Source organism: Typopeltis vanoorti, chromosome 22 (genome assembly GCF_054136105.1).
Source record: "Typopeltis vanoorti isolate ZY-2024b chromosome 22, IOZ_Tvanoo_1.0, whole genome shotgun sequence".
In the NCBI taxonomy this organism is placed as follows: Eukaryota; Metazoa; Arthropoda; class Arachnida; order Uropygi; family Thelyphonidae; genus Typopeltis; species Typopeltis vanoorti.
The window spans coordinates 73,075,286-73,088,264 of record NC_143570.1 but is presented as its reverse complement, the minus strand read 5'-3'; the positions used below and the strand labels follow the sequence as shown (position 1 = coordinate 73,088,264).

General features: G+C 37.3%; 1 protein-coding gene across 8 annotated transcripts in view; it reads right to left on the bottom strand.

The window, feature by feature from the left end:
* The window catches only part of Bmcp (uncoupling protein Bmcp mitochondrial), a 475,843-nt gene that overhangs the window by 107,669 nt on the left and 355,195 nt on the right, over window positions 1–12,979 (bottom strand). For all 8 annotated transcript variants that reach the window (XM_090411822.1, XM_090411820.1, XM_090411824.1 and 5 more), the window contains one exon: window positions 8,849–8,909. In XM_090411822.1, coding sequence (XP_090267948.1) covers window positions 8,849–8,909 — 61 coding nt within the window. The remainder of the gene's footprint in view (window positions 1–8,848; window positions 8,910–12,979) is intronic.

Genomic DNA, 12,979 nt, shown 5'->3' with positions numbered 1-12,979 from the left:
TAAACACAAGAAAGATATTTAATTAACCAAATATTTCGGTCCGGAAATAGTAGACCATCCTCAGTGGTATTACAAGAACAGTTTTAAAAAAATACAAGCTAGAATACTAACAATAGATCGTTAAAAATAGAACACGCCACGTGATGTTATATCACTAAGTATTAAGTATAAAACGGAATATTTTGAAGTAGAGACATGATTGGGAAAAATAAAAAAATAAAAAAAAATTAACGAGTAATCTTGATTAGACTTTCCCAGATTTTTGATATAGATATACAGTCATTATGATTTGGGTTGGGACGATGGAGCGAGACCTCCATGCTTTCCTTGAACAAACGTTCGAACCTGTAACGGGATCTATGTAAGAGGCGAGTCCTGGACCAAAAGATGCTGTGGTCAGTTTCAATCCCATGTTGAGCCAATCCAGACTTTTCAGGTTTGTTGTGAAGAATGGAGGATTGATGTTCTTGGATTCTTTTTTCAAGAGAACGTTCAGTCTGCCCAAAACAGGAGAGATCACAGTTGCAAGGAATTTGATAAACTCCAGGAAGAGATAAAGTTCAGTGTTTGTCTTTAGGAGAAGGAAAATGAGAAGACAATTTGTTAATAGGCGAATACGTAGTTGTTAAATCATATTTCTTTAAAATTCTTGTGATAGGTTCTGAAATACCGGAGATATAAGGAATAGGCACTCGACGTATTGAAACTTTGTTGTTTTGTGGAGGATTATAAGAATTGAGAAGATGTTGAGTACTTTTTTTAGAAAAGCCATTGAGTTTCATGTGTTGTTGGATAGTAGAAAGTTCTTTCTGTAGATAATCAAAAGTAGAACAATTAGTTTTGGCTCTTCTGATTAGGCATTTTATAATTCCTGTTTTTTAATATGGATGATGGGCTGATTCTTTAAGAATATAACGACCTGTGAATGTTGGTTTCCTGTATACTGTAGTTGTAAGAATATTTGAAGGTGACCGGATGAGGAGAACGTCTAAAAAAGATAACTGGTTGTTTTCTTCTATTTCCATAGTAAACTTTATACGATGATGCAAGGAATTAATTAATTATATCCCTCTTACATAGATCCCGTTATAGGTTCGAACGTTTGTTCAAGGAAAGCGTGGAGACCTTGCTCCATCATCCCAACCTGAATCGTAATGACTGTATATCTATATCAAAAAACTGGGAAAGTCTAATCAAGATTACTCATTAATTTTTTTTTTCTTTTTTTCCCAATCATGTCTCTACTTCAAAATATTCTGTTTTATACTTAATACTTAGTGATATAACATCACGCGGCGTGTTCTATTTTTAACGATCTATTGTTAGTATTCTAGCTTGTATTTTTTTAAAACTGTTCTTGTAATACCACTGAGGATGGTCTGCTATTTCCAGACCGAAATATTTGGTTAATTAAATATCTTTCTTGTGTTTACACGCATATATCATTATTTTCTATGTTCTTGCCAAAGTTCTCCTATGACTTTTGTTTAGCTAGTTTTACACAGTTTTCGCTTTCTTACATTTGTCTCCGTATTCTCTAAGAGCAAAAACTGACTTATTTGCCAGGAACTTTTGATATGATTTCTTCTTTTCCTTCACTGCCTCTTTAACTTCGTGTGTCCACCATGGAGTCCTGATTTTTCTATCCTTGCAGACAACCTCACCACATGCCTCTCTGGCTGAATCAATCAGGGTTTTCTTCAAGGCTTGCCACCGAATCTCCAAGGTTTGGTTCCTGTTCTCAAACTCTTTCATTTTTTCTTCAATAATCTTTGTGTGTTTTAGTCTACAGTTCACATCTAAGAACTGCTCAACTTTTATTCGATTTAAAATTTCTTATGTTATTCTTTTCAATATGAAATTCAATTTTATTTCTCAAGACTAAATAGTGATCGCTTCCACTTTCAAATCCTCTGTACACTCTCGTGTCGTGCAACAGGGAGAAAACATCACTATCAACAATAACATAGTCAATGACACTTTTCTTATTCCTTGCTTCTTCTCTCCATGTGAATTTGTGCACATTTTTATGTTGGAACATGGTGTTAGTAATAACCAGTCCATATTCTGAGCAGAAATCCAACAGGTATTTGCCATTATGATTAGCTTTGCTCCTTTCTCCAAATTTTCCCAAAATATTTTTGTATGTCTGACAATCATTTACTACTCTGCTATTCAGATCCCCAACAAGGACCAACTTTTCCTTTTTCATTGTGTCAGCTGCTTTTTTTAAAGCATCAAAAAATTCCTCCACTTCTACCTTAGTAGAACCTTCTGTGGGATCATAGGCACAAATAAGTCTCATTGTCCAGTTCCCCATTCTCATATTTGCCCACATCACTCTACTTGAGACTGCCTGCCATTCAAGAAGATTAGCCTCGTATTTTGTGTTGAATACTATGGCTACTCCTTCTTTTCCTTGATTGTCATTGCCTGAATATAACATTTTGTATTTATTGCTCAGAAAGATCGCACCAGTTTGTCTTTTTTGTTTCAGTCACCCGTATTATGTCGATCTGGTACTTATCTAATTCCTCAGCTAGCTCCATTTCTTTGCCATTCAGGCTTCTTATGTTGATAGTACCGATTGTGAACTCTGGTGATGTTGAGTTGTGGTGTGTTTTCAGATTTTTGGACATGAGAGGACATGGCAGATATAAAACTGATAGTAACTGAACAAGAGGTATATGGGGAATTAAGTAAAGTTAATGTTAACAGGGCAGTAGAACTTGACAATATATTGCCACAGATGTTGAAAGAATGCTTTATGGAATTAATGTCAATTATGACACACCTGCTTAATATGAGTCTTGAAACAAGGCAATTACCAAAGAAATGGAAGGTGGGAAAAATTGTTCCATTTCTGAAAAGGGGAAATAACACTGTGTCTATAAATTAGAGGCCAATCTGTGTGTCATTCAAAAATGAGTTGATAATAGTATTCTTTTGATGGTCAGCATTGGGTTGCTTAGGAGGAGGTCATGTTTTAGAAATCTGCTTATGTATTACAACACAGTGACAAAATGACAGATAAAGGAGATGCATAAACAGTAGTATCGGATATGATGTGTTTGAGAGGAATTTGTCATAGTTTTTTTTTGTGTGTGTGCATGTGCAATTTCCTTCTAATTTTCCCTCCTGCTAAAATATCTATATAACACCTGTTTCAGCTCTCAGTATTGAAGCAATCCTCTGGGTTACCTTCACCACCTTTGCAACATGCTCCCTGAATTTCAGTTTTCTATCAATCAACACCCCCAGATCTCTTGTCTCCCCTACTTCCTCCAGTACAATTCCTCCAACTGAGTATGCAGCCTCCCATCAATGTATCCCAAACTTCAAACCCCCATTCATTTGCCCATATGACCAATTTATTCAAATCCTTTGCAGGGCTGCCACATCTGCACTATTACTAATAACCCTTCCCAGCTTCACATCATCTGCAAACAACTGAACATTCCCCTGCAATCCACTGACAATGTCATTCATATAAAGGTTAAATAATACAGGTCCCAGTACTGAGCCCTGTGGAACCCCACTTGTAGCCTTCTGCTTCCTTGATATTGCGTGACCAAACACAACTTTCTGATACATAACAGACAGTCAGTCCTGAATCCAGTTGACTAACCCAACATCTAAACTCATGTGATGCAACTTAAACATCAGCTTATCATGTGGCACCCTGTCAAATACCTTTGCTAAATCCAAGAAAATGGCAGTATATCTACTGCTCTTGTAACTTTATTATAAAAGGCTAGCATATTACTAAAACAAGAGTGTTCCTTAACAAATCCATGTTGACTCTCACAGATAACATTACCATCATCTGCCCAATGCTGTATATGGTCCCTCACTAATTTTTCAAAGATCTTAACAACTACTGATGACACACAAACTGGCCTATAATTTGGAACACACTCTCCTCTTACACTTCTAAACCTCGAACCTGCCCTACCCCTCTAGTATTAAAATTTACTCCTCCAGGATGAAATACTCCAATAAAGTGTTCATTGAACAATTCCACTAAGTCCTCTTATCAGTCACTCTATTCCCATTTTTATCCCACAATGTCATTCTTCCACAATCATTTCTCCTCCTCCTACTGGCCACATAGCTAAAAAATTCCCTAGGATTTTCTTTGGATCTTAATGCCAATCTCTTCTCATATTCCAGTTTTACCTTCCTCACCATAGTAGTCACCCTCCTGGCCTAAGTCTTTATTCTTCATGCATCTGCTCTCCACCGCTCTCCTTAAATCTCTTCCATAATCTCTTTGTCACCAGAAGTTCCTGTTTGATATTGTTTGTCATCCACTTTGCACCAAATTGTGTTCTCTTCTTCACTCATGGAATAACAAATATTCTTTCACAATTTCAAAAGCACTAATGATATCTCGTCCTTCCAATTCCTCTCTCCATGGTACTGTCCCACGTTGATATATAAGACTATTACAATCACATGCCTTATAAATTCCACATATGTTCCCTTTTCTTTGATATACCTGCATGGCTATTCATCTTCCAAGTTAAAACCACATGGTCACTCTCTCCAACTGGGGGGAGAGATGTCATCTCAGTTATTATTAGCTCTTCTAATGCTATGACCAAATCCAAAACTCTTGAACCCCTTGTTCCCTCCATTACACGTTGCCTAAGACATTTGTCCCTCAAGAATTCTAGAAATTACATTCCCTTATTACTACATGCATTTTCCTCTTCCCAACTTATACTGCTGTAGTTAAAATCTCCCATAACAATAATTCTTCTTGTACTAGCCACGCTTAACTGCCTAAACATCTCCTGCTGCCCACCCTCTGTGCTCCTTAGCTTGTAGCAGCACCCCACTAAATATACTGTCTTGCCCACCTCTACCTCACAGCATATGCTTTCAAAACCATTAGTGTCACTGCCTTCCAAAGCCGCCACTCTTAGAGGACATAAGTCATCACTTATCATAAACAGTACTCCACCACAGCGTTTTTCCTTACTATCCAGCCAAAAAATGCTGTACCCTGCTACTTCTATTCCTGTTATTATATCATTTTAATAACAGGAATAGAAGTAGTAGGGTACAGCATTTTTCCCAATAATTTTTGGTCAGGCTAAAGCTACCATTGCCACCAATTCATCTCCTTTATTCCAGATACTCCTGGCATTAGTGAAAAGCATTAAAATGTCACTGTTTCTATACCTATCATTATCCCCCCCAGACCCTACTGGACTCAGTGTTACCTGATGTTGTCCCCCTTCCCCCAAACACCCATTCCCACAAGAGGCTACCCCCTGCTACCATCAACCCTGGGAAGTCTAGTTTCCTTGCACTGACTCAATCAACTCATTCAGAAAACGGCAATCTCTCCAGATGTCTGCATCCTTCCTCGTTCAAATTCAAGCTGTCTCTTGCATACAGTTCCATTCTGTCCTCATATGCCCTGCAAGCAACCACATATTTCAATCCTCTCTTCTGACACATTCTGGCTATTATATTATTCATTATTACTGCTCTTCTGCTCAGTTCATCACTATCATACCTGGGTAACACACACACACAATCTTTCCTCTCTGCGTTTTCTTTCGTACAACCTCAAGCAAGAATCTCAGATCTCTCGCCACCCAATTTCCATTGCCTCTCAAATCATTCATGCCCACCATCACAATCATTTCATCCACCCTTTGATCCCGCTTAATTGTCATAGCTACACTCTCTATTGTTCCTCCAGGCAAAAATTCCTCTGGCATCCTGTCTTGCATACCATGAATCATCGAGTCTCCATACCTCACAGTGCTTACCACTCGGTTTTCCTTGATTGCTGACCTGCATCCCCCTCTCTCTCTCTCTCCTCTAACTCTTTCACTCTGTGTTCCCCTACTTGCCTGATGTCCTGGCATCACTCCATCCCTGGTTCCAGCACACCCCTAGCATTCCTCTCATTCTCTCCTCTTCTATCATTCCCATACCTCTCTCTTATTCCCTCTCTTCTACTGCTCCTATTCTCTCCTCTTCTATCATTCCATACCTCTCGCATTCCCTCTCTTCTACTGTTTCTATTCACTCCTCTCCTCTTCTATCATTCCCATAACTCTCTAATTCCTACTTTGATTAACCTTGTATTAATCTCTTCCAGTCGCCAAATCTCATCTTTCATACTTCTCATCTCATTCCCAATACACTCTTTCATTTGATCTATTTCTCTCTCTCTCTCTGCAAGTCAAGTTAGCCACTCTTACTCGCCATTCATCCTCCCAATCATGACCATCTCTGAAAACTTTACAATCATTCAAGCCTAGCCTTCTACACACCCCACTCTTAGTTTTTCATTCATATTTCACTGTTTGTTATTCTCACCTATCACACTACTCGTCTCTCGAAAATCTCCCGCTCCTGATGCAACGAGGTCGGATATTGTAACATCCAACTCACTGTATTCCTTCCGTTGCCTACATTTTAAGCATATACGTACTCCCTCTTCTCTCACTCGCCACATATCCAACTCCTGGGATGCATACATGCCACAAGTCCCGCATGCCACAAAATCCTTTATTATGTTACGCAAAATAAAGTCCTTGAATGTTGAAGGACTTGGTGATGCCATTTGTAATTGGAGTAGCGGCAGCCACCATCATTCAAAGTGTGCCAAAGAACTACTACAACTAAATACTAAATACTACTACTACAACTAAACCTAAATGCCAAAACTAAACACTAACTACTATGTTATACACTCTACTGTAAGCTAATTTACTTACTCTATACTATAAGTATACACTATATTTAACTGTACTAAATATCGAATAACAAAAACTTATATTTTCTTCCACTACAGATGTCCGACTCTGACCCCGCCTTTTCTGTAACTCAAAAATAGCACAATATATAAACAGCTAAATTCCAAAAGCAGCACCACTAAAGAACGCTTGTAAGGGAAATGTAGCACAATTCGTGCAAAAGTCACACTGTACACCTTGAAAAACACTTTTTTTTTTTTTACTACAGCTGAAATCTACCACCACGTTCTTCAGCGACTCTAGTCTTGGGATAATAACAATAATAATAATTTGCACTCTTGTTCTTGTTGCATCAGTTAAACTGTACCAAGTTTTCAGATTTCTCTATTCACCTTTCCCAACATCTCCCTCCCTCTCTCTCTCTAAGCATTCTCTTTTCATCTGATATTCATCCATATAATGAAAATGAAGACCATTTTTCTTGTCCTCGACCATGCTCATCATACTTCAGTGTATTACCTGCTGTAGCTAAAGTTAAAAACTGACATTCACACATTCAACTATGATTATTATTATTTTTATTCTTCAGGCCTCCATGAAGTCAAAGACTCAACCTGGGAGGTCCTTCCTAAGAAACACAAAGTCTATCAAGACTCATCGAGGGGAGGTCCCACCTGAGAAACACAAAGTCTATCATACCACTCCTTAAACTCACTGACCATTCTCGCTCTCACCACTCCATCAGGCAATGCATTCCACAGTTCAACCACCCTCCATGCAAAGAAACCACTCCTCACCCTCTTGCAAACAGTTCCCTTTCGTAACTTCTGGGGATGGCATCTTGTCATCACTCCTTCCCGCTGTTCAACCAAGCAAAAGAATTCCCCAGTGTCAACCCTGTAACCACCTCTCAACAGTTTAAAAGTCTCAATCATATCACCTCTCCTTCTTCTATCCACCAAACTCTGCAGTCCACATTCCCTCAGCTGATCCTCATAACTGACATGATACAGTCCTGAAACCATCTTTGTTATCTGCCTTTGTACCCTTTCCACAGTTAATTTATCCTCTTCAAATCCTGGGGACAAAAATCTGAGAACAATAGTCTAAGTGTGGTCTGATCAGAGACTTATATAATGGAATGATAACCCTTTTATCACTGCAGGTCAGTGTCCTTCTCATTATTGCAGCAATCCTCTGTGTTCCCTTCACCACCTTTGCAATATGTCCCCTAAATTTCACGTTTCAATCATCATCAACCCCAGATCCCTTGTCTCCCCTACTTCCTCTAGTATAACTCCTCCCATTGATGTTTCCCAAACCTCAAGACCTTACATTTTGCTGCATTAAACTGACACCCCCATTCATTTGACCATCTATCTAGCTTATTCAAATCCTCTTGCAGGGTTATCACATCTGCGGTATTACTAATAATCCTTCCCAGCTTCCCATCATCCACAAACAACTGAATATCCCATTGCAATCCACTGACAATGTCATTGATATAAAGGTTAAACAATATAGGTCCCAGTAGTGAGCCCTGTGGGACCCCACTTGTAACCCTCTGCCTCCTTGAAACTGTCCCACCATACACAACTCTCTGATACTTATTGGACAGCCAATCCTGAATCCAGTTGACCATTCTGACATCCAGACACATGTGCTGCAACTTAAATATCAGCTCATCATGTGGCATCCTGTCAAATGCTTTTGTTAAGACTAAGAAAATGGCAGTATATGCCTTTCCCTCATCTACATCCCAAAGAATATTTCACACACACACACACACACACACACACACACACACACACACACACACACACACACACACACACACACACACTATCTAGTTCCTCAGCCACAATTTTTATATAAAAGGAAATGCATATGTAGTGTAGAATGCCATGAAATCCAGTGCAAGGTGCAAGCTAATTAGAAATTGAGAGAGAAAGTAATACTTAGATAATTGGATAAAAAAAATTATAAAAATGTAGGTTTGTTGTCTAGAAATTCTTCCCCTCCCCCATAATTTGTTGTGTATTTTATTTAACATATTACATAGTATCCTGTTTCATGTAGTCTGTTTTAATGTTAAAAAAAAAAAATTCTAAGACTCTATTTACCCGAATAACATCTATTGGAGTAGAAGCAATAGCACCTGTTAATCCTGCTGTAAAGCTGGAACTGAAAGGATAAAAGGTCCCAGTATTAAAATATTTTCAAAAATATTTTAATAAGAAAATGGGATTTTACACTGGATAAAATATTAAAAATATTACTATTATTATTATTAATATGGTCTCTGTGGAGTTGTGAATCTCTGACTCCATGGGGGTCAAATAATAATAAGTTTGCATTAGATAAAGCAAAACCTATGATACAATACTTTAAATTCACCTATTGTTCTGCTCTCTCTCACCATGACCTCAGGCAATATACACCCATGCTCCAATCACTCTCCATACAAAAAAAAGTTTCTTTTACTCTCTTACCAACTACTCCCTTGCACTACTTCCATAGGTGACCTTCTTTTCCCTGCCATTTATTCTACCATATGAACAATTGCCCAAGAGATCATCTGGCAAATAACTCTCAACAGCATAAATGTCTGAATCATATTACCCCACCCCTACTCTTTTTTCCTAGCCAATTTCCTAGTGACTAACATGGCAGTAGTACCACCACCGCCATGTTCGTCACTAATTGCTACAAAAAATATATGGGCAATTGGTAAAATCATGACTCAAATACTACAACCTATATTTAGATGTATCTTGAAATATTTATTTATTTTTAACTTTGACTTAAGTTTGGGTTGGTTGTTTACATGAACTGTGTTTTTAACATGTACTGTTCAATTTTGTTGAATATTGTAACTTGTTAAAAGAAAAAAAAGCAGCATTGTTTAATCCTAGAAAAGCTAGTCATTTTTTTTTCTCCTTCAAAGAAATTACATGTACACAAAAGTATATATGCAAAATTAACACTATAATACAAACATGTTTTATAGTAGGAATAATTGATATATATAATGTATGCCTACGGATGCGAGACCCTTCAACACTTCTGCGCGAGAAGGAGAATCCATTCCGATATTAGGGTAATCAATGCATTTCATGGGATGAGTGTTTATTATTGTACATCAGAAAATTAGCTTTTCTTTTATGAAAATTCTAGTTCTTAAAGTGATGATTTTTTTTTGTGTGTGCTCGTGTGTGCATGCGCAATTTCCCTCTAATTTTCACTCTCGCTATAATATCAAAGCACTGTAGGTCCCTAGGTTTCTCTCACTGAATGGCAGCTTGTTGATCATGTCAGGTATGCAGAAGCTTCAGGTGGCTTTTCCATAGTGGTTATTATGCTTATATGTTATGTAGTTTGTTGACTGTGGTCTTCTGATCTGATATGTTGTTTTGGTTACACTGTAATGTTTGACTGTGTAGTGGCATGAGTGTTTCATTTTAAATATTTTGTGTTCTGTCATTGCTGCCCGTATGATGGTGGGCTTTTTGTTCCCAGAATATCAGTTTTTACCATTTTATTTTGCAATGATTGTAATCTGTTAAGTTTGCAGTTTGTGCAGAAAGTGTATGATGTAATTGCATATCTTAAAATGTTTTCACATAATGCTTTATAGATTAGTATTTTTATGTATGCTGAAGCAATGTCTTTTAATCAATATAGTTTGCTTGTTATTATCATGAGTTTGTTGTGTAGATAATTTGTATGGCTGTTCCAACTTGGATCAGCATCGAAGTGAAGTCAGATAGAGTGTTGTTTTCACCTGTGTGATGTGGTTTTAAGATCAGTGCTTTGTGTATAAGAGGATGGGTGTCAGATAGTGAGATATTTAAATTCTATAGGTTGGGTCTGCGGTTTTTGAATATCATTAGATTTTTTTTTTTTTTTTTTTTTTTTTTTAAGGGCTTATATATATGCCATTTTCAGTTAGTGAACAGATTAATGTCGTGTTGCATATTTGTATAAGCTATGTTTGTGCTGTTGTGAATGAATACTATGGCCATGTCATCTGCATTAGAAGATGACGTTCTGTTTTCTTCTAATATACCATCTACATATTAGAAGATGACATCCTGTTTTCTTCTAATATGTCATCTGCTTATTAGAAGATGACATGCTATTCTGTTTTAGGGGAAGACGACTAATATCATGTGTGTATATGTTAAACAGAATTTGAAAAAGAACAGCTCCTTGCGGTACTCCACAGGTTACTAGTAGCTCTTTGTTGTGCACCATCCTATACGTGTGATGTGTTTTCCGTTTTCCATGTATCCTTTAAACCACTGGAGTAGACGACTTCCAATTCTGATATGCACATTAGTTTGTTCAATAAGGTTTTGTGAGTTAGTGTATCAAATGCTTTTGTTAGGTCAATAAAAACAACTAATACTATTCTGTATTAGTTGTTTTTCAACTAATACATTTATTAAGTCTGTAAAATGTTCTATGAGTGTTGTTGTTCCTTTATTTTTTTGAAAACCACATTATATTTTTGGGATGATTTGGAATGTTTCATGTATGTGGAGAGTTTGCAATACACAATGCGCTGCATGATTTGGTTGATTACAGACAATTTGGGATGGGTCTATAATTACTTATATTTGTTTTTCCATGTTTATTTGTGGGAGTGATTTATACAGTCTTAGGTGTTTCAGGTATGTGCCTCATTTTGAAGATTTTATTTAACAGATTTAGTATAACTGGACATAGGTTAGTTGAGTGTTTTTTTATGCCTTTTCGTCTGATTCCATCTATTTCTGTTCCTTTGTTAGGGTTAATTTGATGAATTGCAAGTGACAGTTCTCCTTTTGTTACTGTGGGGGACCCATACTGACTGGGTTGCTTGTGGTCCTAGTGGAGAATATTTCTTTGTGTGAGGGGAGAATGTTTCTTGAGTTTTTGGACAGAGTTCACCACAAAGTGCAGATTGAAGTTGTTTGCCAACTATTTGAGGGATTTGGGCTGTTAAGCCAGAGAGTATGTTACTGTTTCTGAGGCAGTGGATTTGTGTATTGTCCAGCAATTCACTGATCATTAATTATAATTAAATTATAATTAAAATAATTAATACAATAATAATAATAATAACAACAACAACAAGAGCCTCAACAGCTCAGTTGGTATAGATGAAGTCCTTTGGTCGGAAAGACCTGGGTTCGATTTCTGTCAGTGACACGAAGAACCTTTGTCTGGTCTCTTTCAATGAAAGGCGAGTTAGCCGGTCTCATATGGAGGTAGTTTTTTTTTTTCACACCTGGAAACTCAGGTTTTTCGTCCCCAAAACAGGCAAACCATCCTCATGAACACACATGGATTACAGTCAATGACATCCCAGCCATACCAGTCCTGAGCCCGGATAAAGTTGGGGGGGGGGGGCAATGGTGAACTACCCTGTAAAAATTTCACCAGAAACACTTTGTGAGCAATGTCTACATAGTCACCTTGGGTTAGAAATGGTTGAAAAGGGGGGGGGGGGAACAATAATAATAATAATTATTATTATTATTATCACACCTATATACATAATCACTAAACAAAAACTTAAATGAAAAAGAAACTTAATAAGTAATTAATTACAGACCTATAGCAACACTACTAATTTTCAATCAAATTATGGGACAGACCGTACTTAGCAAACTCACAACATATACAGTGAATTTCATACCATCCCCAAAACACAGTACAGTTTTCAGAAGAATAAGGGAACAACCTCTCTCTTGGAAGATTTACAGATGTAATTAATGCTGCCTTAGATTAAAAAAAGAAAAATGGTAATGGTAGTCTTTATTGACTTGACTAAAGCATTTGACACACTCATACATGAAACCTTATTAGAATTGAGATGACACATTGGAATAAATGGGCCTCTGCACACATGGTTTAGAAATTGCCTTCAAAACAGAAAACAAATCACATGAATTGGGTCAGTCCATAGAAGAGAGTTGTCAGTAACCTCTGGAGTGCTAGAGGGAACTGTTCTCTCCCCAATTCTATTCAACATCAATATGCAAGATATTAACCAGCTACCTCACAAAGGCAAGATCTTCCAATATGAAGACCGTACAGCTATAATATTCATCCATAATAATGCAAACATAGCCCAAAGGCAGTGCTTTAGAATGCACCAATTACAGAACTATTTCATTAATGAGTCATCTTGGCAAAGTGCTGATGAAAATACTAACAGAACGCCTGAAGGGTCATATGGAGGCACATCTTCCTGATGAGCAAGC